This window comes from Zeus faber (assembly GCF_960531495.2).
Source record: "Zeus faber genome assembly, chromosome: 22".
NCBI classification, from domain to species: Eukaryota; Metazoa; Chordata; class Actinopteri; order Zeiformes; family Zeidae; genus Zeus; species Zeus faber.
In genome coordinates this window covers 12,534,412-12,562,025 of record NC_137209.1, presented here as the reverse complement: position 1 = coordinate 12,562,025, position 27,614 = coordinate 12,534,412, and the positions used below count along the sequence as shown (strand labels likewise).

The 27,614-nt window shown below is 46.5% G+C and overlaps 1 protein-coding gene across 1 annotated transcript; it reads left to right on the top strand.

The window, feature by feature from the left end:
* On the top strand, positions 1–27,060 carry tmem102 (transmembrane protein 102; the record flags this gene model as incomplete). The annotated part of the gene is made up of 6 exons (XM_080022977.1): positions 1–113; positions 1,445–1,657; positions 24,428–24,769; positions 25,633–25,826; positions 26,148–26,360; positions 26,461–27,060. The coding sequence occupies exons 2-6, from the start codon at positions 1,456–1,458 to the stop codon at positions 27,058–27,060; spliced, it is 1,551 nt and encodes a 516-aa protein (XP_079879103.1). The 5' UTR covers positions 1–113; positions 1,445–1,455.
* Positions 27,061–27,614: the final 554 nt, after the last annotated feature.

Below are 27,614 nucleotides of genomic sequence, written 5' to 3'. Positions count from 1 at the left end.
CTGGGACCTGTTGGAAATGTCGGCCGCGGCCACCGGACTCCACCGCGGGCGTCGGACCGACGGGCCGGGCAGATAGCGGACACGGACGTGCCCTCGCCGCGCTGTGGAACAGGGTGTGTGTGTGTGTGTGTGTCCGTGCGAGACGCGGGACCGACTGCGTCGAACGGCGGACGAGGGGGACAATGTTTTTGTTTTTGTTTTCGTTTGGGGGGCGGGGGCAGGGTTTGCTTTTACTGCCAAGCTAACGAAGCGACTTGGTGTGTGTGTGTGTGTGTGTGTGTGGGTGGGTGGGTGTGTGTGTGTGTGTGTGTCTCTCTCTCTCTCTGTGTCTGTCTGTGTGTGTGTGTGTGTGTGTGTGTGTGTCTCTCTCTCTGTGTCTGTCTGTGTGTGTGTGTGTGTGTGTGTGTGCGTGCGTGCGTGTGCTTTAATCCCCCCCCCCGCCCACCTCCTGTTATCTAGAAGGCTAATATGCTAAGGCTAGCTGGCTAATACTGACCGGCCACTCACGGGAATTAGCTGGATCGCTCCTGTCGGGCGCTCACGCCTCTCGCCACACAAAAAATACCGAGGAAAGGACGCGGCCGTTGTTTTCTCTGAAAATCCGGGAGACCGCAACCTGTCCGTATACACGAATTCGCTGGTTAGCCGATAAGCCGGATAATTAGCCTCGGTGGTAGCGTCGCGGCTCCCTGGCTAATTGACCTAGTTTTGGCGAGAGCCATGTTGGCGTCCCGCTCCACGGAGCAGTGTTTACTTTCTGCAGCCATGTTCAGCGGGCTCTCATTTCGTCCCCCAACTAAAAGGCTGTTTGGGTTAGGTCGTGCCAGTGCACAGCTCATGGACAGGGTTTATTTTATATCTTTATAGGCGAATTTGCACGGTTTCCCATTTTCGACGGTGGGAATTGTTGATACAGGGGTTTATTATATATTGCCAAATTTATATACATTTGTTTTTAGTTCATTTCAAGCTTTTTTCATTTTTTTTGAGTTTATTACTTGTTGCCAATTATTGTATTGTAAATGATTAATGCTGTTGTTCTCATTATCTATAATTATTATTTGCTGTTCGTATCGTTATTGTTATTATTATCGCCTTATTGTTTTGATGTCAGCTGCTATAACACGGCAATTGCCCTTTGAGTATGAATAAAGGATCCATCTGTCTGGCAAAGTTATCAAGTGTTCTTGGACAGTGTTAAGCCGGCTGCGTCAACATAATATTTTTCTCCCATAAAATCACAGAGGCTAACAAACGTCAAATCCAGACTGTATTTGCTCAGGATACGGCAAACACGACCTGCCTTTAAACCCCGGCTTAGTCATCGCACCGTTAGTCATCGCCGAAGAACGGACTCAATTATGTGCTTATCGCTCTCAGTGGGATTATTTTGAGGCCCTTTAGCGTCGCAGGCTTGATTTGACGCGTAACCCTCCTGCTGTAGGGCCGCGATAGATGGAGTCCCTGATGAGCGCGGTGGCCCCGCGCTCTCCGGCCCCCGCGAAGAAGCCAATGGAGGTGGACTTCCGGTCGGGGGCCACGCTGGAGCAGCTGTCGGCCCAGGTGTCTGAGTTGGTGGTGCTGGAGCAGGGCGAGTTTGGGGATCAGACGGCTCTGGAGGTTCACACGGCCAAGGACTTCATCTTCAACATGCTCGGTAGGTCCGTCTGCAGGTCGTACGGGTCGGTCGCTGAACTCTGCGGTAGACACAGCCGGCCTATAGAGGCCAATTCCGGGTGGAACCGTCCTTTCTCTGGATATTTCAATGTCGACAAAATATCACGCTGGGAGCTGCTTTCAGCCAATCAGGATTGGCCATGCTTCAGGTCTAGCTTCAAAGTCGGATTACAAGCCAGTCAGGTTCCTTGGTCTCCACTATAAATTGATGGATTTTCTTTTTCAATTCGTCCACTATCTCCGTCTCAGCGTCCGACTCGCAAAAGATGTTGCGCTAATGATAGGCCAGCGTAAACATGGCCATAAAGTTTTGCAGCTGAGTTCCAGCTGCCCTTGTTTTTCATCTGATCAGCATTATCCATGTGGCAGAGTAAACAATCCACACCGGTTCTGAACCGGTCCTCTGAATTAGGTTTTATCTTTTTCATTTTGCATACAAGTTAGAAACCTAGGAAATGAAATAAATCCAAATATCTTTCTCTACGAGATTATATTATAGATTGCTATACTATAATATTATAATCACAAGATTTGCATTTTGAGCTGCAGGTGTGTGTGTGTGTGTGTGTGTGTGTGTGTGTGTGTGTGTGTGTGTGTGTGTGTGTGTGTGTGTGTGTGTGTGTGTGTGTGTGTGTGTGTGTGTGTGTGTGTGTATATATATATATGTGTGGTTGGGGGGTTTGGCGGAGGGTGTCCGAGCTCCTGCCTCATGGACCCCACAGTGCCCTTCTTATCGGGTGCTTTTTTTTTTTTTAAGCGTTAATGGGTGTCGAGGTAGCGGATTGTCTGGGCAAGATATATTCATGAGGAACTCCTCATGCACCTTGCACCTCGAAGCACTTGCGATGTGCACACAGAGAGGGAGAATGCCTAGAGCTGGAGCCTCTCTCCAGTTTCAGAACACGGTAAACTGCCCTTACACCGTTTCATTGCTCGGATTTTTCCTAGTGGAGGAAAAAAAACATAAAAAAACATCTGTCATCAATGTCAATCGCAATTGATTGAGTCGATTGCCGACAGACAATTTAATCATCAATCTGCCCAAGCCAAATTTAAAATAATTGTCCCACAATAAGAAAGTCCTTGCGTTTCCCCAGCTGTAATGGACAAATTTAGGGATGTCAGGCTGAAAATCACAGGACTTACCTGTTGTGGGGAATCAAGTCAGCAGTATGAATTTGACAGATGTATGAGCTTCCTTTCTTATTGAACACGGGGGGCGGGGACGGTATCTGGCAGTAATACACTCAGCTGTCAGGATGTATTTTCCCTGCTACAATAATAAAGGTGGTTTTAAGACAAAGATAAATTGCAACAGCTGTCCCAACAAGTGTAGGGACAGAAAACCATCGAATGTTTCTTGTGAACGCGCACTTCCTTTTCTTCCTTCTTACACCGCCGGCCCCGTTCAAACGGCGGTGTAAGGAGACCGAATCCATGTGAAGAAAGTCCTATTTTGATTCAGAGGTTTTTATTCACAATTTTCTGTCGATTTACAAAGTCCAATAAATTAATTTTGCTCCCCAAAATGGATTCAAGATTGTGATAAATAATAGTGATCACAATATTGAGCAAAATATAATTGTGATTATCATTATAGCCGTAACCGTGCAGCCCTATAAGCCATATGTCATATCTTCCTGATCTTCTAAACTCAATATCATGTCACAGGACCAATGAGCACCTTGGAAAGGTACACATAATCATTTCTGCATGTGTTCTATAATGTTTAAAGCTGTTATTGTGGGAAATATGAGTCAATTTTTTTGAGTCTATAGGGCAATGCAGCATATGTACACTGCAGCTGATACATAAGGCGTTGCAAGCATACAGTCACACAACTAGGACAGCCCCCGACTAAACCCTTCCCTAGTTGACTATTAGTCATCAGTTCAAGCCATTAGTTGACTAATCGTCGCACGTTTATGATAATAATTGAGTCATATATTTTATGGGGCATCAGAAATTGGTTTGCGTTCCAGGGCGGAGAAAGAATGTTATAACTAACATTGTTAACTCTGTGCTACATTAGAGACGAATACAAAACCTAATAACCAGCCTTAAAATATACATTTAATTTACAAGCGCTGTGCGCACGAAGCGAGCCACCTGTTAATTACAGCGGCTAAACGTTACATCGGTTAAACTTGTTAGGCCCTGTTATTATTTAATTAATGCACGTATTTAAATGGCATATTCATATATCATTTGCACTGAAATGTGGCGTACGGAAGATCGTTTTTCCGGTGTCTGTGTTCCCTCATGAGGGACCCATCGTCAGGGGCATTTCCGGGGGCCACGGACTCGTGTTTTGCGCCGCGCCCTGGGGATCCCGAGGGCCGCCGGCTTTACAGCGCCGACCTCGCCGTTTCCCGGGGCCACAGACTCGCGCTCGCTACGCCTTCCCCCTCCGCGCCCACCGGGGGGAAAGGGGCGCACCTCTGGCCCGGGTCCACCGGGTGCGTCGGGGGCATTTGAAATACGATTTGGTTATTGAAGAATGTGATTAACAGTTTCAAAAGGCTCTTAGAATGTACGTCATATTTTTTCAGACTTTTAGACTCGTCGAAGAGTCTCGACTTCCATTGAAACGTCAGGGAAATTAGTCGTCAGGAACATCCCTAGTCTGAATGTGTCAGGACATCCAGCAAGGGGACCGAACATTTTGTGTATTGATCAGTCACACCAACACACTTCCAAACAGCCTTTTAAATATACATTTAATTTACAGGCATTCAAGCGAGTCGCATGAAGCGAGCTCCCTGTTAATTACCGGCCAACCACCAAAAGCTGTAATTATTCTCCTGAATGTGTCGGAACAACCGGCAAGGGGACTGAACATTTGTTTATGTAAAAAATTTGTTTCAAATTAAAAGCCCTCTAGCGTTTCATACACGGGTCCAGCCATATAGGTTTGAAGGTTGATTTCCACAAGGCTCAGCTCCTGAATGGACTTTTTCCTTTTTTTTTTCCCTGCGACCAATGAAAAACTTGGTCGACTAAGACTCTTCTTGTCGACTGACGTTTGGTCGACTAATTTGGGGCAGCCCTACCTACACACAACGCAATTAAAAGCAGTTTGTTTCACCGAGAGGAGGACTTTATGCAGCCTTGTCTTCAACATGCACTCGACAACCAATAATACGAGAAATTAAGTCTGAGATGAAGAATTTAGGATGTTTCACTTGACCAACGAATGTTGGTAGAAGTAGAACAAAGCGTCCTCTCAGTGTTTTTTGTATGTCTTAGAATACACCAGCGGATTTAATATTAATATTAAATATTTGAAGCTATAGCCATATGGCTTCTACAATAACGTCCTGTTTTATTGTTTCCCTGAATTTTTTCATCATATTTATGAGATTTTATGTTTCAAAATCCAAATGCTGTCATATACTGTGATATAGTATACAGTTTGTATGGTAGAGCAAAGCCAAAATGCCTCCATAGTCAACACATAACCTCGATTTAGAATTTTCTTTGTGAGCAGATTATAATTGAAAGTGTGAAATAACATACTGTGTAGGAGGCTGCGGAAGTTCCATTCCCAAGGCCAAGTGACTTTACAGGATGCAAAGTGTGGTAAGTGACTCATTGTGTCTCCGGGCGAGGCAGCCCGCAACGGAGTCGCTCGCTCTCTATGCGGGTGAAGCGAAAGTCGTGCTGTTCACATTGACTGCGCAAGAAAAGAGCCGAGGCTCATTCTTGGCGACAGTTTGATGATCGCTATTTACTGGGCCGTTCATAGTGGCGGAGCTATTGCCACGCACTGTAGACGTGAACGTGGATATTTCCCACATTACAATTGGAGATCTCGTTCCGTTTTTTTACCGAGTGCCGTCTCACAAAGATGACCAATAACCGCCGCTGAAAGAGTGGCGAGCGATTTTGGCGTTCACATATACGAGCTGTGAAACTCACCTTGGAGGTTATATACAGTTACTACGCAAACTACCCCCACCCACCCACCAGCTCTTCAGTCACTGTTGTTTTCGAGACTCTTGACTATGCATCCGTTCGGAATACTGTGGGAGGCAGGGAGGGTTGTCTATAGCATAGCCTATCATCAACCCCCAAACACCCCCCCCACCCCACCCCCAAAGGGAAAAAAAAAAATCATATCTGGGGCTTGTGCTAATCCAATCAAATATTGGATTAGCACAAGCTGGCCCATGCAGCTCTCTCGTGCTCTCTCTTTCCTCTCTAGCAACAGAAAGGGCTTAATCGTACAGGCAGCCTTGCCCCGAGGAGAAGTCACATACAATCAGCTCTATATCTAGGCCTGTTTTTGTTTTTTTGTTTTTTTTCTTCCTCCCCAACCATAATTGTGTGTGCGTGCGTGCGTGTGGAGGGGGGTTGTGTTTTGCCGTGCACTGTACTCAGTGTCTTTCTGTTGTTGTTATTACCGCAACACAAAGTCCCTGGGCTTCTTTTTCTGTATTTCCTGTGTTTTTTGTTTTTCTCTCTCTCTCTCCCTTTTTTAATTCAAAGTCCAGCCTCTGAACTTCAGGCCCAAGGCTTTTGTGTTTGTGTCTCTTTCTTTCTTTCTCTCTCTCTCTCTCTCTCTCTCTCTCTCCCCCTCTCTCTAAGGATCCAAGTACCTTCTCTTCTTTAACGGTTTGCCTGTTCCGCCGCCATTGGCTCCCTCTGTGCTATTTCCATGTCTCTGTGCTGCACCGCCCGCTACGGCGGGCACTCTGGGATTTGGGCGGTGTGAAGTTAAGGGTGCAGCGGTGGCCGCCTTAGCGACACTGCGCCTCGCGGGCCCTCCGCTGCAACGGAAGCACCATCTGCTCCCCTGTCCACCGGTCTTGTTAGCGTGCTGAAGTATTGCAGGAGGGATGGCCACTTTTTTTTTTATTTGTATGTGTATGTACGCATGTTGATGATGACTTTTTTTTCATGGCTTTCCTAAAGTTGAGCTGCGCTGGGATCTCTGCTGGGGTTTGCACACAGTCAGGGAAAGAAAGATAAAAACACGCACTGGCTCGTGCGCACACACACACACACACACACACACGGGAAACTTCTTCAGTCACATCTGAGAACAGACTCTTTACTTACCGTGCGTCTTGAGTAAACACGAGGCTTTTTTTTTTTTTTTTGTTTGTTTTGTTTCTTGTTTTTTTTCCCCCTTCCTTCGGGGGGGAAAGTGTGAGGGTGGCTGTTGTGTACAGTGCGAGTCGAACAACAAAGTGTCCCGTGATGAAGGCGGAATTAGTCTTTGTCAGCGTGGCGTCGCATCTGCCACAACAGATTCTCAAATAAATGCAGCAGAAGGCTGACGTGCGGTTGTGTTGTTTGACTTCAGATCCATTGTAGTTAGGGTTGCCGGGTCACGCAAAAGATGGAACTCAAAAAAGGACCCCATTTGACATGCTGTGTTTGAATTTAATCCGCCCGTTTCAAAGATTTCTTGTGATCTGGTCACATATGCCCCATTATTCGTGTTAAATTATACATTCTCCGGTGGTCGGTATTACTGAGTTATAGATGAGTATCAGGTATTATCTCTTCATATCTTATTTGCGGTGAATTTTTAAGGTGGTTAATGCTCTGAAGTAGATCTGCGACTTTCTCTCAGATCTATATAAAGTCAAAACAGAGCCTCTTTGAGTATCTTCGGTTGCACAGCTCATATTTAGCACCAATAGTTTTCAACAGCTCCCTGAATCCATTTTTCTCTCCGGGATAGGTGGGGACCTCATCTTCTCCCTCCAATTTACACTCGTCTCATCATACAGGATCGTAGGCAGTGAGAGAGCCAATCTGCCGGTGTTATTTGTTTAGCCGGTTATTGGAAATGTACTCAGTGATTTGGCGAAATCTCATGGGACTGGGTTTTTCAAGTCAGGAATCTCAATATGTCTGTAACACACGACTTTATTCGTGTGCGTTTGTTAAACTTCTTCCGTCCGAAGGAGTAAAGGAGCATTCACTTCTGTATGCTTTTGTATCTTTTGTACTTTGTTGTTTAAAATTTTTATTTATATATATATATATATATATATATATATATATATATATATATATATAAATTTTTTATTTTATTTAATATATTTTCATAGGAAATGCTGCCAGGGTTTATTGTGCATGTGTTTTGTCTGAAGAAATTTGCTCTGGCTAGCTTCCTTGACATTGGATTCTCAGTGAATGTGATTCTGCGTGGGTAGGGCAGTCACGATCATGAAACTTTTCTTGACAATTAATTGTCACACAAATCATTTTCGATAACCCTTTAATTGTCTTTCACTAAGAGCCTTGAAGATCATTGAAGATCGTAACAGGAACATTTGTACGGACCACTCACCTAATCCACATTCTATTTATTGCTGCCTTTCTAACATTGATTTAAAATCCCCCTTTCATTTGGATGGAAACGTCACATTGTGGAAATCAATTTATTATATAAAGATTGCAATCGGTTTAAACAATGTGTTTCCAACCATAATTCTCATTTGGGGTTATAAGTGACAGCGTGGGCCTTGAGTGCATGTGTGTTGTGGGGGTCCAACTCACCCCCATGCTTGGCTGCCAATGGGTTCGCTTTCTCTCTGTAGCTGCCCCACTGTGTGTAAGTGTGTGTGTTAGGGCTTGATATTTTTCTACCCCGGGAAAGAGGCACACTATCCTGGGAATCCCGGAAATTAGCTTGTTTTCAGCTGTTGTCAAAACACATTGGTCATATTTCAAGAAACACTAAATGCAACAAGGAGCAATAGAGTTCTCCAACCTGACCGCTTTTGGTGTATTATTTATGCGGTATAAATATTTAAGGCAAAATAACTCCATTTATGTTAATCAGCATTAGAATGAACATAATATAAACTTAAGCACGCAGCCCAAATTTCGCACTAGCTGCGACTCCGAGGAATATGAAATGCCAAGTTCATTACCTGTGATCTGTCTGCTGAGAACAGCCTCATGGTCAGGTCAATATTTTACCGTTCTTCATTGTTTAAACAAATTAAATTTGTTTAAGCAAGTAATTTGGTGTTTCCAAAATCATTCTATTGAGCTGAGATGGATTCCATATTTGGTTAGCGCTCAGAAGCTGCTGGTGCGCAGTGCAAACCGTGAACCTCCTGTAGCTAAGCAATGTTGGAGACAGTAATGAAGTCAGTGATCACTCTAAGTTAACAGAACGTTTATTTATTTTAACTTTGGCACTTCAAAGTAACACTGTGCATTGTGCATCCAACCCAATTCAGTGACCAATCCCAGCAGCCTGCATGTCACGCTTCATGTGCAAAATGCAAATCAACATTTTAAAAACAACAACATAATAGCCTATTAAACATTAGAGATAAGCCTGTGCAAAAATAAATGTAACAAAATGGCCCATAATGCAAAATGTACAACATAATCAAACAAAATATGTGTACCTGTAGGTTTATTAAAAATAAAACGGATATCACCCTCATTAAAACAAAAAATACTTTGGCGCTTTATGATTATTAATTTCAATAAGCTTTCAGCCACCGGAACATGCAGCACGCACACAGCTGTTACATAAACTTAAAAAAATGTCGTAAAACATATGCAATGCGTATGGTTTAAGGAAATAAACCATAGACCTACATATTTTCTAAATATAGGCCTATTCCAATATGTTCAGAATGGGGGGGGGGGGAAATTAGAATAAAGTCCTGTGTGTGTCTGTGTACTATACCATATTCAGGGCTCGCTCACTCACCCCTTCTATATGTCATGCACACAAACGCTCAACCTATTGTAGAGGAGAAGGACATTTCTGACTAATTTGCCGTCAACCCTCTGGTTATTCGGCAGTTGCTGTGTTGCTTACGGCGTGGGTCGTACACACACGCTCGCACCGCAGCACGCTGTCACCCTTCATCAACTCGCCGTTAAGGGTGTTGAATCAGTGCCCCGTGTTGACGTGCGTCGCCTGCGCGATGTGTTCAGCGGACAGGAGCGGTGACATGTCTTGACCGTTAAACACCTGTCACCGACTCTAGTGTGAATGAATGACTGAGGCTTACAGCAGGGTCCCCTCTCTTGGTAAACGGTTGTTGGTACACAAAGTCCAGAAACGAGGAAAAGGAAACAGGAGAGCAAAGCCGTTAAGGAGCTGCCAAACTTTGACTAAGGTACTGGAAACAAATTTCAGGGGTGTTTAGGGCCAGGTTAGATCCAAGAGGTTTATTTGTCACATACATAAACATACTTTCATACATATATGCAGTGAAATGTCTTTGCAACACACCCGGAGATTATGCACAATAAGTACTAAACCGAACATAATAGCTAACCTAATTCTTTCCTAGCTAACTAACAGAAACTAACTGATTCCTAAAACGTAACGCAGTTAGTCAATAAAATAATATAAATAAAAATAAAAAAAGAATCAAAAAGATAATGAAAAGTGGGGGTACAAAATAGAAGGGAATAGAGTTATGTTTATGGAATAGGCCATTTGTATATACAGATATGTGCATATGAAGAAAGTGAGTATGAACTAGTGGATGGATTAGGAATTGTATGTGCAATAGCGGGACGTAGACTACTGTGAACTACTATTTCAGTTACTTACTCATATTCTGCCTGTTATGTTGACTGAATAGACTTAAATTGGATGATGCGTTGATCTGTTTGAATTTGGCAATTAAATAGGATTATAGCTGCATAAAGTTGACTGGAAGGCCTTAATAGGCCCACGGTCAGGAAGGTTCCCCACCCCTGCTGTAAAACTAGAGCCGTAGAACAGATATAGCCATTAAACATTGTTTTGACACGGGTAAAAACATTTGAGGGAAAGTGTAACAGCTATCAGGGGTGTCCTTGAGGCGTGTGTTAATGCTACATCGCCACAATGACCTCCACAAACCCCAAAGTTGCTCTCCTCGTCCTGAAGCGCTCCACTTGTCTTTTTTTTTTTTTTTTTTTCCCCCAAACAAGGTCACGGGCCCGACTGATGCAGCTCACGAGCATCAGGGTTGTCGCGTTAACGAAAACAAGCCGTCATGTTGAACCTGAAACACAAGTGTTTACCTCGTCCGGTCGTCTAAATAATGTTTTTTTGGGGGTTGAGCAGCTGAAAACGTATCTGGTTTTCCAGAGCTTTGCCACAGCTGTAAGGCACGAGTTGAAATGGAGCCGGCGCAGGTGGAACGTCTCGCAGGGCGACATAAATTTAAGCGTGCGCTCGATTAATCGAGGCCTTGCAGCTGCAAAAGCCGCCGTTTGCAAAGCTGCATTTATTCCAGCGGGCCGTTAAAAAAAAAAAAAAAAAAAAAAAAAAGCCTGGATTGTTATGTGAGAACTATCTGAAGGCGGTGGTGTAATGTGGAGTCAGCGCACGTTAATCCCCCTTCCCAAACCGCCCTAATTACTACCAGACTGATTAAATATTTCCAAATAGAGCTCTTGAGGTTAAAAGCTGCATATATCTCATAAAATTATTCTCTTTTGGTGATATACACTCACTGAGCACTTTATTAGGAACACCACGCTAATACTGCGCAGGGCCTCCCTCTGCTCTCGAAAACAGCCTACGTTCCTCCTGGTACGGACACCGCAAGATGTCGGAAACATTCCTTTAGGACTCTGCTCCACGTTGACGTGATTGCATCAAGCAATTCCTGCGGATTCGTCAGCTGCACATTCGCGCAGCTCATCTCTCGTTCTGTCCCATCCCAAAGGTGTTCTATTGGATTCAGATCCGACTGGGGAGGAAACTGAGGAACATTAAACACTTTTGTCATGTTGCATGAAACCAGTTTGAGACTGCATCTGCTTTGTGGCATAGTGCATTATCATTCTGGAAGGAGCCGTTAGAAGGGATGCACTTGGTCAGCAACAATACTGAAATAGGCTGTGGCGTTCAAACCATGATTGATTGGTAGTACCGGGCCCAAAATGTGCCAAAAAAAAAAAATCCCCTACACCATTACACCACCTCCACCAGCCTGGACTGTTCACACAAGGCAGGTTGAGTCCATGGATTTATGCCGTTAACGCCAGATTTTGACCCCACCATCTGTGTGCTTCAGCAGAAATCGAAATTCATCAGACCAGGCTACGTTTTTTCCAGTGTTCATCTGTCCAGTTTTGGTGAGCCCGTGCCCACTGCAGCCTCAGCTTTCTGTTCTTGGCCGACAGAAGCTGAACCAGACGTGTTCTTCCGTTGTTGGAGCCCATCCGGCCTTTCAGTCCGCAGAACTGCCCGTCACTGGATGTTTTTTTGTTTTTTTTCGCACCGTTCCGAGTAAACTCTAGAGAGTGTTGTGCGTGAAAATCCCAGGAGATCAGCAGTTACAGAAATACTCAAACCAGTCTGCTTGGCTCCAACAATCATGCCACAGCCGAAAAACACTGAGATCGCATTTTTTTTCTGCATTCTGATGGTCGATGTGAACGTTAACCAAAGCTGCTTACCTGGATCTGCATGACTTGATCCATTGCACTGCTGCCACATGATGGGCTGATTAGATAATTGCGTGAATAGGTAGGTGTACAGGCGTTCCTAATAAAGTGCCCAGTGAGTGTATTACAACAAAGAAGTACAAAAGGACTTTAAATCTCGTTTTGTCCCTACGCAATTGCTCAGACCGAGCATCAAGAAGTAAAAAGCCTGTCGTATCCACACCTGTCCGTGTCCAGACATACAGACGGATGAACAAGCTCACGCACACACACACACACACACACACGCACACCTGGCCCGGCGATGTGAGACATCCAACCAATGGGATTAAATTGGAGCATATCCGTCCCGCCTCCTTTCTGAAATGCCTATTTCCAGCTAATCTCCTGCCTTGATTTGAACTCATGAATAGTTGAGCTGGCAGAAATGGCTTACCTTTCATCAGCTGGCTCGTCTGGGGGGCTAATCCCGTTATTAGCGAGCAGGCGATAGCTGTGACAAGTGCTTGTTTAAAATAAAATAAAATACACAGATAGCATCTGCCTGAGACTATATTTCCCCAGGATTATAATTTTTTTTGTTCAATGGATAGGGTTACTCCTCTCGGGATTTGACTGTTATTCTTAACATGCCATTTAACATGCCGCGCCGTCTTTACCGCTGACGGTTTCAGTGTGGAGAGCAGCGGCGAAGGTGTCGGTGGAATGAAAACGAATGAATGTTCTCAAAACACGGTCCCCCTATAGATGATGCTGAGGTGAGGGCTGCCTGACACCAGGCCGTGTCAGTGGCGTACGTACTCACCGCTGCGTTCGTGGCATTCTCGCATTACGCCCAGAGACTGGGGTGTAATGCAAGAATGCTCGCCCCGGAGAAGTGCGCACCGCCCTCCACAACACCATTTACGGAGCAATCCCATTTTCCAGAGATTTACAGCGTTATTTTTAGGCCTCCATCAAGCCAGCGCTGCATGGCTGAGCATTTTCCTTCTACTCTGCTCCGGATGAAAAGGAGCCGCTTGGTGTGTCGGCGCCGCCGCCCCTGCCCCTCGTCCCCCACCCCAGTGCTGCAGGGCTTTGTGCCCGTCATGCCGCATCACAAAGTGTAGGCATTTAACGTGTGTAGTCATGTATAGGTTTGTATATGAAGTCTGAGTGTGGATGTGTGAATCTGTGTGCATATATGAGCTGTGTGTATGTGTTCTTTATACTTGATTTTAGATGTGAATATTTTACCATAAAATGGTAAAGGTGCAGAGGACTGGAACGACTTATTATTTTCGGGCATATTTTTTTTTTTTATAATTTGTGTTCCACCACAGCAAAAGCCGCCATCTTGCGCATTTCTAAAATGGCCAGGAGCAGCCAAATAAGTTGGAAAAACCTTTCTTGAAGGAAAATTAGATTTTTCCAGATTTGTGTTCCTTTGTGTTTTTTTTAATTTCTCAACATATTTTCAAAACCGAGTTTGCTTTATAAATAGTAGAAAAATGTTAAACCGAGGAGTTAAATATTCTCGTTAGATTACATGGGGAAACACAGTTCACTTACCGAGACGCTGAACAAGGATCATTTCCTTTAAAGCGAGCGTCCAGGTGAAGATCATTCATCCGTATTCCATGTGATGTGAAGTCTCAATGTGAAAGCGTTTTGATATAATTCAACCTTTAAATCATACTACTTTTACACGAATCGAGCCATTGTTGTGAAACGGCGAAGAAGAAGAACCCTTCGCGTCACGCACCTACGTCACTTCCGTAAACAGACGGTTAAAGCGCAGCACCGGGGTGTTTCGGTCTCACTTGTCTGTGGAAACTTTCTTCCCCGTATCGTTATCGTCTGAAGAGCACATCAGTGTGATCATACTGATGTGCTCTTCAGAACATGTTATGGAGAAGGTCATTGGTAAAATGACGTGCTGTGAACCTCTTGTTGTTGTTGTTGTTGTTGTTGTTATTATTACAGACTTGCCAATGTTTAGGCGTTTTTCTTTTTAACATTACCGTTACATGAGAGGCGGTGGCACTGACAAAAAGGCAGGTGGCTGAACTGGAGGTGGCAGAGTTGAGGTTGGGAGTGAAAAGGATGGATTAAGAATGAGTACATTAGAGGGACAGCTCAGGTTGGACAGTTTGGTGGAAAAGCGAGAGAGGCGAGACTGAGATGGTTTGGACACGGGTGTAGGAGAGATGAGTTACATTGGGAGAAGGATGCTAAGGATGGAGCTGCCAGGCAAGAGGAAAAGAGGAAAGGCCAAAGAGAAGCTTTATGGATGTGGTGAGGGAGGACACGCAGGCGGTTGGTGTAAGGGAGGATGATGCGCAGAACAGAAGGTATTGGAGGCGGATGATCCGCTGTGGCGACCCCTAACGGGAGCAGCCGAGAGAAGGAGATGATTACTGTTAAATTTAAATGGAGCAGGTAAACGGGACAATGGAAAAGCCCATAAGGCTTCAGTATTTACATCTGAAATCAAACGCATTACACATGGTTTGCTTTAAAAAAAAATACGCTACACAAACACCACTCGCCAGCTAACATTGGCTAGCTCAGCATGGCGTAGTTGTTATCTGACAGTTCTGTTATGAATTTTTATTTTTGGGTTATTTTATTTTACATTTCATATCTTCTATTTGTCGCCCTTGCTCACTTACATAACCGTGAAATAATTACTGAACAGCACGGAAGGGCTATGGTCGGATGCACCAATAATGCGTTCGTTATCTAGGTTCTCATGAGGGTCGCGAGGAGGCCTCAGGTAGCCACAGCGATGCCAAATAGTAGCTCTACTGTAGAAGGAACACAATCTCCCATGCAACAGAACATTTGCTCTCGGGTCCCCGCACTGAATACTTCAACTCAGAGACAATTTCAACAAGAATAATTACGTTTGCTGAAATGATCTATTCCTAGAAAGATAAACTCCGCTTAAAACTATAATATATTAACAATGCACAGACAACATACTGTATATTCACTTTGACATAACGAGGTGTGTATTTATTTAAACAGGACATGCACACCTCATTTGGCTCAGTGTGAAACACGCAAAATGAAATAAAGGGTTTTAAAAAGTCTATGGTCCCAGTGTTGGCCGTGCTTTTTTGAGCTAATTAATCCTCAAAGACAATGTTTGTTACTTAGACTTTCAGGCTGTAATGACAACAACAAATCCCGGACGGCAGTAAACTACTTTCTTTCCAGTGTCCATGTACTGATGCACGGTAACTAATAGCGGTGCTACGGAACTTGCATGATCCGTGATCCGTACGGGTCACCCCCCTCCCCACGGTTCGGCTCGCATGTGAACCGTAGATCAATTGCGCAATGTAATTGTCATAGTGAAACACAGTTTTACTGCTGCTGTTACTTCTTAAAGTAATAATTCAAAAAAATGTCGATGCAGAGTTGCAGCGAAACGAGGACAGACAAGACAGATGCGGGCTGTGTTTTAGGGGAATGAGCTGTCCATATTGGAGCGGTCAAGAGCCGCTCGTAAACAAATACCATGTGTAGCCAGAGATGCAGACTTCTCTACAAAATCCACTGTCACTCGCTCCTTTCAGAACCAATTTTCATGACTCGACACCGGGTAAACATTTACCACACTAACTGGCGTCAAACTTTGTTTCTAATTTATCGAAACAGTCTGACCGTCCCCTTTTTCTTTCTCCCGACTTTCTTCTTGAGCCTCCGTCTCCTTCCTCCTCATTGCACTCTCTCTCTCTACTCTCAACCCCTGAACTCTCAACTCCGCTGATTGGACCAAATTTGGTGCACCATGTTGATATCATGTGAACATCCTGAAATACTTGGCATATCATTTTTAACCCTTTATACGACTGCATTTAACACACATATACAGTGTGTGTGTGTGTGTGTGTGTGTGTGTGTGTGTGTGTGTGTGTGTGTGTGTGTGTGTGTGTGTGTGTGTGTGTGTGTGTGTGTGTGTGTATAAGTAGGATTTGAAACACCAGAGAAACTACTACTTAGTGTATCTCATAGGCTTACGCCGATATATGATTAAATCATCTATCGGCGATCAACTCTGTCTATCATGATTGACATTGATGACAGATGTGTTTTTTTTTGTTACAAAAGGGGGAGAGAGGGAGAGGGAGGGAGGTGGCGGACGCTCACGCCCTCTCCGCTCAGAGCTGTTGAGAAACAATGGATCTCACTTCCCCTTTCTAGAGTCCCGTACAGAAACCTTTAAAGGGGCAGGTGCTCAAAGAAAGAAAGAAAAGGCACACAGACCCCCCAGCTCCGGTTCGAAATGGAGCAGCACAGCGGAGTGCAGATCACTGGGTGGAGATGCCCCGCCGGGTGTCCGTGATCTGCACTCCGCTGTGTGCACATCGCAGCCCGCTCCCATCGCACTTGCTCTATAAGCAAATCTTGTGATTATAATAAAGCAACAAACATTATGATCTCATAGAGAGAGATTTCAATTTATTTTGTTTCCTTAGTTTCTCACTTGTATGGAAAATGAAATATGTAAACCTAACCCGCGCGCCATCTCCCGTACGTGTCTGTTTATTTTAAATCCATTTATTTTTCGTTTATTCCCTACATGTATCAAACAACATTTTTAAACACAACTGAGTTCAGGGACTGTCCAAGTCCTTGCTCCGTACTGTTCCAAAAATAACCCACTGTCGGGACGCACGTCTCCTTGTCGCTTTCTGGTGCTATGGGACTTTATTGAGTACAAACTGGATATTTTTGTGTAAATAATTTACTTGTTTATAATAAATCCTGCACTTCTGCAACGCGGAAACCGCATTTGCCACCTTACATCATGTTCTATCCACCGCGCGCACGCCCCCGATAAGATTATGTATCGCCGATCGCTGCCCCCCCGGAGTTGCCAACACAAAATATGTTTGAATGAACTTGTACAAATTAAATTATATTTTCAGGGGAACTACTTAACCTTGAATAGTATATTAATTTTGATGTATATTTAGTAAACGGGATTTACTACAGTAGCAAAGCAACATTTAGCTAGCTCAGGTTAACTTTTCAATGTTTCAGTTGTGTTGCAGTTATCGTCCAACTTGCAAATATATGCAGACGTTATCTTTTCCTTGGTTTTGCGGCATAAAATAACCTGTGTCCATACCTGAATCCTTTCCATGTCCTTTTAGATGGGATGTCATCGATGGGAGGAGACGATTGAATTGGACCAGTGTTGTGAAATAGTTGCTGACGCTTTTTTTAATGTAGAGGTGGAAGCAGAGGCTATGACCTAATTCACGGTGGGGGGAAAAAAAGTGGGATGCCATCGACTGCTGGTGTTGACTTTGCAGAAGTTATGCTGAGAACGAGTTATGCTGAGGCTTGAGAAATCAGTGGCAGCGTGAATAAAGGTGGAGATTCCTCATATCTATTCGGTAAGATTTGCTTGCGACCTCTTCAGGCAGTTAGGTGTGGAAGTCTGTACAACCGCTACCATTTTTCACAAGGAATAGAAAATGAATCCTGTTTTTTGATATTCAGGAGAGAAAAGGAAAGATCGACAACATTAGTAAAGGCGTAAATCTCTACAATCGCAATCATCTCTTGGACATAATCAGATTTGTCCGAGGGGAGTTGTAGCTCGTTGTGCCGCTCCCAACACGATCAGATGTTAAAACCCGCTTGATGTCTCGCCGGGGTCTGCGAACCAATCACAACCGGTGGAACCGCGTTGTGATCGGTTCACACCGCGCGCTCGTCGCTCACGGGAGCACGCCATGATTTTCCTCCGATCCGGGGCTTTGCTCGTCCATCTCCGAAAACCTGTTGTGCGAGCGGAAAATCGGCCCAGAATCACGTAGGCTGAACTCGGCGTAAGTGTGTTGGCAGCCACGCATGTGGGCTCGTAAGCCCTGTGTGTCCACCCAAAGCAAACAGGACGGGTGTTGGCGCTCACTGTCCAAAGAGAGCAGCTCCACAGACACGCAAGACGGCCTCCACGCGGACTAAAAATACTTTTTGGACCAAAAAGTTCCTTGCACTGGAAATCTACCTTCAAAAAGACATTTCTTATAGGATAAAGGCGCTAATCTGTCTGTGGAACTGGCCATGGTGTGTGTGTGTGTGTGTGTGTGTGTGTGTGTGTGTCGGTTTGTGTTTTGTGTGTGTGCGCACGCTGGCGGACGCCCAAATTCCTACCATGCAACTTCCAATGGGAGGGTTTGGATTAAAAAGCAGATTTCCTCTTTTCGTAAAAACCTCAAACTCTTTCTCAGCCAGTGCAGAGAATGGAGAAATTGACACACTTTTTTTTCCTTATTTGGTCTTCCTCTGCACACACACCCCCCCCGCCCCTCCCCCAAGTCACCATCGGAGAGATAAGACTCAATTTATTCTCTCACTCTTTCCCTCCTCCTCCTCCTCCTCCTCCTCCTCCTCCTCCTCACACATTTGATCCAATTTATCAGTGTCTTGAGATAAAGCGAAGACAAAGACGGACAATCGCAGCTCGGAACGGTTTGTCCTTTGCCTCCTGATCCTCTCGCCCTCCCTCACACTCGCTCTCTCCCTGTCGCTCCTTCTCGCTTGTCCTTTCTCTCACAAGCCACTTTGCTCGCTCGCTCTCACTCACTCAGATTTTGATTTGCGATAAATTGATCATCGTCTTGCGGTGAACAGACGTGTGTGTGTGTGTGTGTGTGCGTGTGCGTGCGTGCGTGTGCAAGTCAGTATATAACCCAAATGCAATGCATTGGAGGGTTCAGAGTGGCAGGGGGGGCACCCCGGGCAAGAGGCCCCCCGAAGTGTAAAACGTGCAGGAGCCCTCTCAAAACAGCAAGCAGTCTGGATTGTTCACTTTTAAATGAGGAGCGGCGAGCTGATGGAGCTGATCCCCTCCCCTCCTCCTCCCCCTCCTCCTCCACCCCCCACAATGGGGAGATCCCGTGAAACACTCAAGACCTTCTTCCTTCATCAAAAAGTTGGGCTTATTATTTGGTGTGTGTGGATTTTTTTTGCTCTTAAAAGAAACCCCCTACAACAGTGCTGTTCTCTCCCTGACTCTATGTAACTTGTTCAAAACGTTTTTCTGGCCTTTGACCTCTGGTAAGGGAGGATTTCGCCGCGTTATCTAATAAGCGGTCAAACGTTCCCCTTGATTAAAAATCAAGCTGTTTTGATTCGGGTGCTCTTGGTTACATCACAGGGGGCAGCTAATCTCCATCTGCCCGCCACAGTGAAAAACCAGTGTCTTTCTTAACACAAGGGCCTGTGTGAAATTGTCGAGGGAGGAGGAAGGCGGATGAAGACTTTTTTTTTTTTTTTTTTTTTTTTTTTTTTTTTTTTTTTAAATAAATTTTTTTTCCTTCCTGTTCTCCTGCCTCAGCCCAACCCTTGGATACAGCGGCCCCGTCAGAGCCGTGATTCATTCCAGTGATTCCTGTGTGTCGACATTTTTTAATGCCAGAGGAATGACCGGAGTGAAAACGCATCAAATTTACTCGTGGCATAAATTGATCGCGTCGCATGTGCATTTCCTTGAAATAAAACCTTATCCGCCCTATCAATTACTGAAGTTACTCTGATCATTTAAGCGAACGTTAACATTCGTAAGCATATTAGACGGCCAGCCTTTGTATTAGCCTAAATCTTAACAAAAACAATCGGGAAGAAGAGAAGGCAAGAGGATGAACAGGCACAGACGGAGCACAGGGGCCGACTTTAACGTTCCACAATTCCAGAGAAAGTGTTGGTGTTATTGCACGGGAAAAAACAATTTTAACGAAGTGATTACAAACCGCAGGCATCCCCGTCAGATCTCCGTCACCCCTCCACCAGTCGTTTTCGACCGTCGATTAAGGGACTAAGGGTGAAGTTTAAACGAGCCCGACAAACAATACTCGGCATGACTTTTATTTTGCGTGCACGTCGCTCGCCCACCTGCACTCCCACGCCTCTACCCTTCTCAACCTGTGGGAAGCGCAGCGTTGCCCACGTGAAACACCCTGCTCACTTTAGCTGCTGTTCCCGTACAAATCACCTGCACAACAACACCTGATGATGGGGTGATCATCCTTCAACTCCTCCATTGGTAAAATGTGCCACTAAAATGGAATATAACAAGCTGCGTTTTCCAAAGCAGCTTGTTATATTCCTTTTTGAGCGGACCTCAATATTTTTCCTTGCAGTTGTGCTTTTCTTTTTCTTAATCTATGCACAATATACAGTACGCTTTCACTTCCCGCGCTATCATTTCATTTTCTCTCCAGCATACAGACGCTCAGGATCGGCTCGTTTCAAAGCCGCCAACCGCCTCACATTATGTTGATTGTCCAAGGCCAAACCAGTAGTGGTATCAATTAAATGTCGTCTCGCTGCAAAAAGTCACCACATGTTGCTTTACGGCGAGGGGATCCGGCAGCGACAGAAGGCTGTGGCTGGTGGGCACCGCTGCGACTGGCTCCAAAGGATAATTCAGGGCTGACAGCCGCGGTTTATTATTTGGTTGACCTGACAAGATAGGCCACAATAGATGATTATATTTAACACGTCGGGGACATATTTTTTTTAAATTACTTTTAATCCTCCCACGCTGAGGGGGCAAATGACTCACAACTAGTTCCGAGAGCGCGAGTGCAGAAACGCGCGCACACACACAAACACGTATTTTAATATTTTTATTCTATACTGTCCAGGATTCAAAATTGTGCCCTGTTTACATTGTTTCTTCATTGCACTGTTTCATATTTGAGGCTTTGGTACATCGATTTGAACCTGTTGGCAGCATTTTCCGGATCTATTTGACTGTCTATCCATCTACTGATTTTGTTATAACAGTGTTCAATGATAGACCTCTTCTTGATTTTTTTTTTTTTTTTTCATATGCCAATGACACTTCATTAAAGCCCAGTACCTGGTTTATTACGGTGAAGGACCATTAATGAAAATGACAAAGTTGTTTTTTTAATCTTTCTTCGGTTGAAGGTAATCACATTAATTATGAACAGACACACACACACACACACACACACACACACACACACACACACACACAAACTAGGCTTGGCACGAATATGTCCATCGGCAGTTGTTGATTTTATTTATTTAATTATTTTTCTTTGCGATTATTTGGGCATTTTTTGTCCTTTTATTTTGCTAATACAATGACCTGTAAAGCGCAATTCAAAGCGTGCACGAATATGAGCTGGTATTCCACATCTGGAAAAAACCACAAAAATAGGAAATAAATGTGACATTGACCGGTGTTTTGCCTCCCAAGTAGGCCATGGCCATTTTTCACAGTTTTTTACAGATTATAAAAGTGGAGATCGTAAGCTTTCAAATGATGTGTCGTATTTTGAAATCTGAAAGATGTGCTTTTTGGATGTTGTTGCGTATACTCCTGTAGCAGAGAAAATGCCCCTCAACCATCCTGAGGTTTTTCACATTTCAGAGGCAAGTGATGGGTGGGAACAATTGCTGGTTAACTCCACTCCCCCACTCGACTACCTGTCATTGTCTGTGGGTTAAGTGTGTAGAGTATAAATAAAAAACCACGTGAAAATGTATCATCGTTTTCACGGAGAAGTGAAAGTTCTTGCTTCTGGTGTTCATCTGTTGTTGTTTTTTTTAATATAACGTTGCTACGCAAGTGACGTCGGGTCTTCTTCGTGTGCTCTGATGTGTCACTTTTTCATCATCTGTTTTGAAAATTAGTTGAGGGATTGGGAAAATAAAATAGTAATTATAACTCGCAGAACGCTTACTTTACTGACAAGTATTTTGCGATCATAAAACTGTTTGTTTAAATGGTTTCCTCAACATTTAAACTTTCGTAATATGAAAAAAACAAAAAACATAAAAAAAACGAGCACTTTAGATTTGATTTGCGGAACATGTTTGCCGACTCGTTCCCCTTTTTTCACCAGGCGCTGTCACAAATCACCGTGAACCCTGTTTCTCGGTCCTTCTGAAACTTTCCCTCGTTCTCTCTTCCCTCAGTTCCGTTCAGACGTTGGAGGAACAACGCGGCGGTGCAGAGCGCACTCAGACACACCTGTTACAGGGGGGTGAGGGGCCAATCCCGGGGGAGCCGCAGCCGCCGGCTCCGCCTCCTCCTCCGGGAAGCAGAGAGCCGGACCGGGATGGGCTTTCTCCGGGGTTAATAACGCGATTTGAACCTTTTATTTTGCTCCCCCGCTGTTTATCCTTTGTTGTGAGATTTTTAGAAAGCGGCCCCGAAATAATGGAAAAGGCGAAAAAAAAAGATGCGATTGTTTTTACCTCCGTGCTGCGGCCGGTGAGACACGGTGCCGGTGAGTCCTGGGCCATTTTTGCAAAGACGACTATTGTCACTTCCTTTGGCTTGCCGGTCGCGCTTTAAAACCAAAATAATCCCATATAGGATTGCAGAGGGAAAGGGAGACAGGCGCATGGAGAAGCGCACTCGGGCGCCCGCCATCCGCCAACGGTTGCCAGTAGGAAAATATTGACATATTGGTCAACCCCAACACACACACACACACACACACACACACACACACACACTCTCGCACGCATACACATGTGGCAACATCAGCACGCGTGCGCACATTTAAACGCAGACACACTCCCCAACATAAAAACAGAATAGTTTTCCGCCTGCGGGGGGCATCACCTTGTAATTGGATGAGAGGAATCATGTCAGAAGCTTTGTGACCTGCGGCTCTCGGTCAGAAGCCCCTCGTTTCGGCTGGTGACGCCCCCCCCCCGGGTGCGGCGGTACTACCCACCCAGCAATACACACAAACACACACTTGGTCATTCTCCGAGCCAAGGCTGGTGCTCTCCACCGCTGGAGATGTTTGAGGTCAGACTCAGCGGTGAGTAGGGCGACCGCCGCCACAGGATCGAGCGTTTTCTCTCGGTGACTCGCTTAAGCCGGCGAAACGTAATCTGCTTGTGTCCAATACGCCGGTTCCCACGGGGGGCGAAGCCCGGGAAGTTTACAACTCAGCTAAGTTGTCATAAAGGGATTTTGGCGGCTCGGGGTTTTCTCCTCTAGACTGTTTAGAGGAAAGAGTTTGTGCAGCTGTTTTTTTTTCCCCCCTCCTCCTTTTCCTGAATTTGATGGGGGGAAAAAATGATGGCGCAGGGGGCTTAACACGAGACGGCTGCGGTGTCACTAAAGCCACCGGGCTTCAAAGTTTTGAACTTCAGCGCCCATTTTAAGCCCAGTCCCTTCTTTGTGTTTGTGCCTCTCGCACCCTCTCTCGTATACTGTATGTATTTATGTTTTTGATGCCGCCCCAACTCGTTTTTATTTTACGACCATTAAGCGCTTTCCGTATTTGCCTTCTCTCCTTGAAACGGTCTTGGCCGGTGTGAAGGCTCCGCCCGGAATCCGATCGGGGGAAGGGGGTTCCTGGCGAGCGCGGAGAATGTCAAATGCTTTTACCCGGCGGCTTTAAGGTCCGTCCTCCGCAGGTCACAGAGGGAGCGATTAACTTCACAAGCGCTTTCTTAAACCTCAGTCCCGTAAACGTAGGCACCACCTCCTTTTCAGGATAAACTCCAGCCGCGCGCTCTCTGAATACAATTTGATATGCTAATTGTTCACGGAGCTTCTGTTTACCCTTCCCTCTCTGTGCGCCCGCTTTCCCTCCTCGCGACGGTTTTGAGCCGGCGGTGCGCGCGTGTTCTTTCTTTTTTTTTTTTTTTTTTCCCCGCCTTCATTCTAAATTGTGAAACGCGAGCGCAAAGACTTTTTTTCTTCTATTGTACAGTCACACGTTTCATCGAACTTTTTCACGGCTGTGTTTCAGTTCAAGAGTTTCCAATAAATATCCGCTGAAGACCATATTTATGTAAAATTCTAATCCCGATGACAGTTAATTCCTATTTTTTTATTTTTATTTTATGAATTGCGCCAGGGTTTGACAATCCAATATTCATGGAGGCATGTTTTGAATCCGTTATTTTAAAACCTAACTTTGGCGTGCAGGTGTCTGTTGTACAACTCAGAATAACGCAGGGTATTATCCTGAGCAATTTTGTTTTTCTAGCAGTGTCCCTTAAGGGTGTCCTTACTTCTCTCTCCACTTCATTTTTCAATATGAGTTCTTGGCAGCATGACAAATATATGGGTGTGTATTCAAATTGCTCGCTACATGCACCTTGCCTCTCATTCATGATTGATTTAGAATTTATTAACACTTTATTAACACTTCGCGCCGAGCAAATCACACCTCCCCGAGGCGTACCTGAATAATGAGCAAGCTTATAGAATGGCTAATTTCTTCTTCCATAAATGTACAACAACGTTATGAGCAGATTGATAAATGAGACCCTCTGATCCCTCCCGGCGGTTCGGAATCCTGCGGCTCCTCCTGACTAATTTGCGCCCCCCCACCCCCAACCCCCGCAGGCCTCGTCCAGAAGTTGGACCAGCGCCTACCGGTGGCCAACGAGTACCTCCTGCTCTCGGGCGGGGCCAGGGAGGGCGTGCTGGACGTCAACCCGGAGGACCTGGGGGACTACGCCAAGGGGGCCGACTTCGACCTGGACTTCACCCTCCTGGTGCCGGCGCTGAAGCTCCACGACCGCAACCAGCCCGTCACGCTCGACATGAGGCACTCGCCGCCGTGCCACTCCTGGCTCAGCCTCCGCCTCTGCGACTCCGGCACGATGGCCCGCTGGAGCATCTGCTGCCAGGAGGAGAACGGACTGAACGGCGAGGAGGAGGAGGAGGAGGAGGCTGAGGAGATGGGTAGGGAAAATAACTCATCTTCAACCAGCTTTATACATTTTGCAACGGAAATAAGCAATCGAGTCACATTGAAAAATCGAGGGCAGAGACAATGGAGTTTCAATCAGTTACAGTGCAAATGTTAATGTCATCACAGCTATCATAAGAAAAACCGGGCCGGGAGATCATCATATCAGACCATATCAAAAATAAAAAATACGGGGGAGTGGACGTGGCGGGTGGCACGGCCCCGGGCAAAGATTTCCGTCTTCACGGCGGTGCATCGCACCGATGGCCGGCGAGGCATCGAGATGCTAACCGAACCTCGGTGAAGGCCCCCGTTCCTCCGACTCCCCCCCCCCCCCCCCCCCGCTCATATTGCGGGGGGTGGAAAAACCGAAACAAAAAAAAAAAACACTCGGGGAAAAAAGTTTGCAGATTGCCTCCAATCCGCACGCCGCCGATGCGGAACTTCCCGGAGATAAGGGGGGAAAGTAATGACATTTATTGAAATGGATCGGTTTAATTTTTCCACCGTCGAAAGAAAATGCCTCCCCGCAGATGCTCCTCCCGTTGAGCCGCGGCGCTACGGTAACAGCCGTCTCCCACCCGGCTCCAAGGTTATTTGCAGCTGAAGGATCCGTTTGGGGCTGGTTAGGCGAAACACAATCACGGGTTATATAAAATGTACGCATCATTTCACGGCTTCAGCCTTGACTTAAATCCTTAATGTCTCCTCCCACCACGCGCCGTAAGTCACTTTGGACGCAAGCATCTGCTAAATGATGTCATGTAATGTAATGCCGGCATACCTCACGCCGCGGTGTCTCGGTGAAAAACCCATATGAAGTTTGACTTTTTTTTTTTTTTTTTGTCGTCTCAAGGCAGGGGCTCCATCCCTTCGCTGGGCTCCCCCCAGTCCCTGGACGGCTGCTACTTCTCCCCGGCCCTGGTGACCGACTGGTTCTGGGGGGTGGTGAGCGAGGCCGTGGCGGAGCTACGCCGCACGCCGCAGCGGGGCATCCCGGTCCCGGAGAGGCTGGAGAGGAACGGGCCCCTCACCACCATCATCCTCCAGGTGCCGAGAGACCCCCGGCCCCCGTCGATTTGCCCGGTCGCTCGTAAAGAATGATTTAAAAAGCCTGACGGAATTAGGTGTTATTATACTATTTAAGGAAAACTTGCTCAGTCAGGAGTTGTACGGCGAGCTGCTTCAATTTTTGCCTCTGGCGTGAAACTGCACACCTTTTTTTGTGGTGCAAAATCAGTACCGTAGAAAATGAAGCCCTATAAATCATTTTCCAAATGCTATAATTATTAGCAATAGAAATTTCAGGATGGGGGGGGGAATGAGTGGAGTTACAAGACGTTCCTTCCTCTTTCCCTCCAACCCCCGCAGGCCGGCTCCAGCCGCGTGCTGTACGACCTGCTTCCCGTGGTGTCCTTCAGGGGCTGGCCCGCGGTGGCGCAGGGCTGGCTGACCGCCAACCACTTCTGGGACGGCAAGATCACCGAGGAGGAGGCCATCTCGGGCTTCTACCTGCTGCCGTGCTGCTCCCCGCTGGGCGGCCGCGCCGACAGGGAGTGGAGGCTGGCCTTCTCCCGCAGCGAGGTAAGCCCCCGCCCCCGGTGTGGGGCGCCGCCTCCCTCCGTCCCTCCGCGGCCGTTTGCCGATATAAACGGGGATTCCCTAAAGAGTGTTTTTGCCACAGGTGCAGCTGAAGAAGTGCATCCCGTTCCCCATGGCCCAGGCCTTCCAAGCCGCCAAGGCCGTGCTGTCCCGCGTGCTGGCGCGCCCCCGCACGGGCCTCAGCCCGTACCACCTCCGCACGCTCCTCTTCTGGGCCTGCGACCGGCTGCCCGCCGCCTACCTGTCCTGCCCGGACGCCGACACCCCGGGGCGCCTCCTGCTGGGCCTCCTGGACGACCTGGCCCACTGCATCCTCAGCAAGAGCTGCCCCAACTACTTCCTGCCGCAGTGCAACATGCTGGAGCACCTCTCCGACGGCCAGGCGCTGCTCGTGGCCCGGAAGCTGGCCCACGTGCGGCTGGACCCCGCCGAGCACCTGCGGGCGGCGCTGGACCAGGCGCACCAGGCCGGCCAGCTGAAGAAGGAGGCCGCGGCCGGGCCCAACGGCCACGCCTCCCCTGGCCACGCGCCCGCCAACGGCATCATCTCGCCGTCCGAGGACAAGCTGGCGCAGCGGCTGCAGCAGCTGGTCACGGAGAACCCGGGGAAGTCCATCTCCGTCTTCCTCAACCCGGACGACGTCACCCGGCCGCACTTCCGCATTGACGACAAGTTCTACTGACGAATGGCCGAACCCTCCTGGAAAGCACACGGCCATCGAGGCACGAACTGATCGAGGTTCAACCTCGCTGCTCGCCAGACTCCTCAAACCAAAAAAAAAAAAAAGTCTCGTACACATCCTAATATGATGGGGGAGGCTGGCTGCCCCCCCCCCCCCAAACATTGAACATACTCCTAACTTGTCATCCGGTTCACAACGCGCTTCTGAGCTGTTGCCATGGAGACGGCTTGCTCCTAATGAGCTGGCCTTGACAAGACTTTTCAGCTGCTCCAGCTATTGTCGTGAGAAATGAGGTGTGTGTGTGTGTGTGTGTGCGTGTGCGCGCGCGTGTGCTGTTTGCACCCCCAAGGGGTTTTCGTACACTACTTACACTTCTAATGAAAGGGGGGAGTGGACTTGTTGAATACTGAATTTCTCCCCTTTTATTTTTCAGCCCTGATCAAAGTTGGCGATTTGCCGAAAGGAAAAAAAAAGAGAGAAAAAAAAAAAACCTCCTAAATTAAGGTGCGTCTGACGCAACCGAATGTAACGGCGCAAGGAGGAACCGCCGTGTC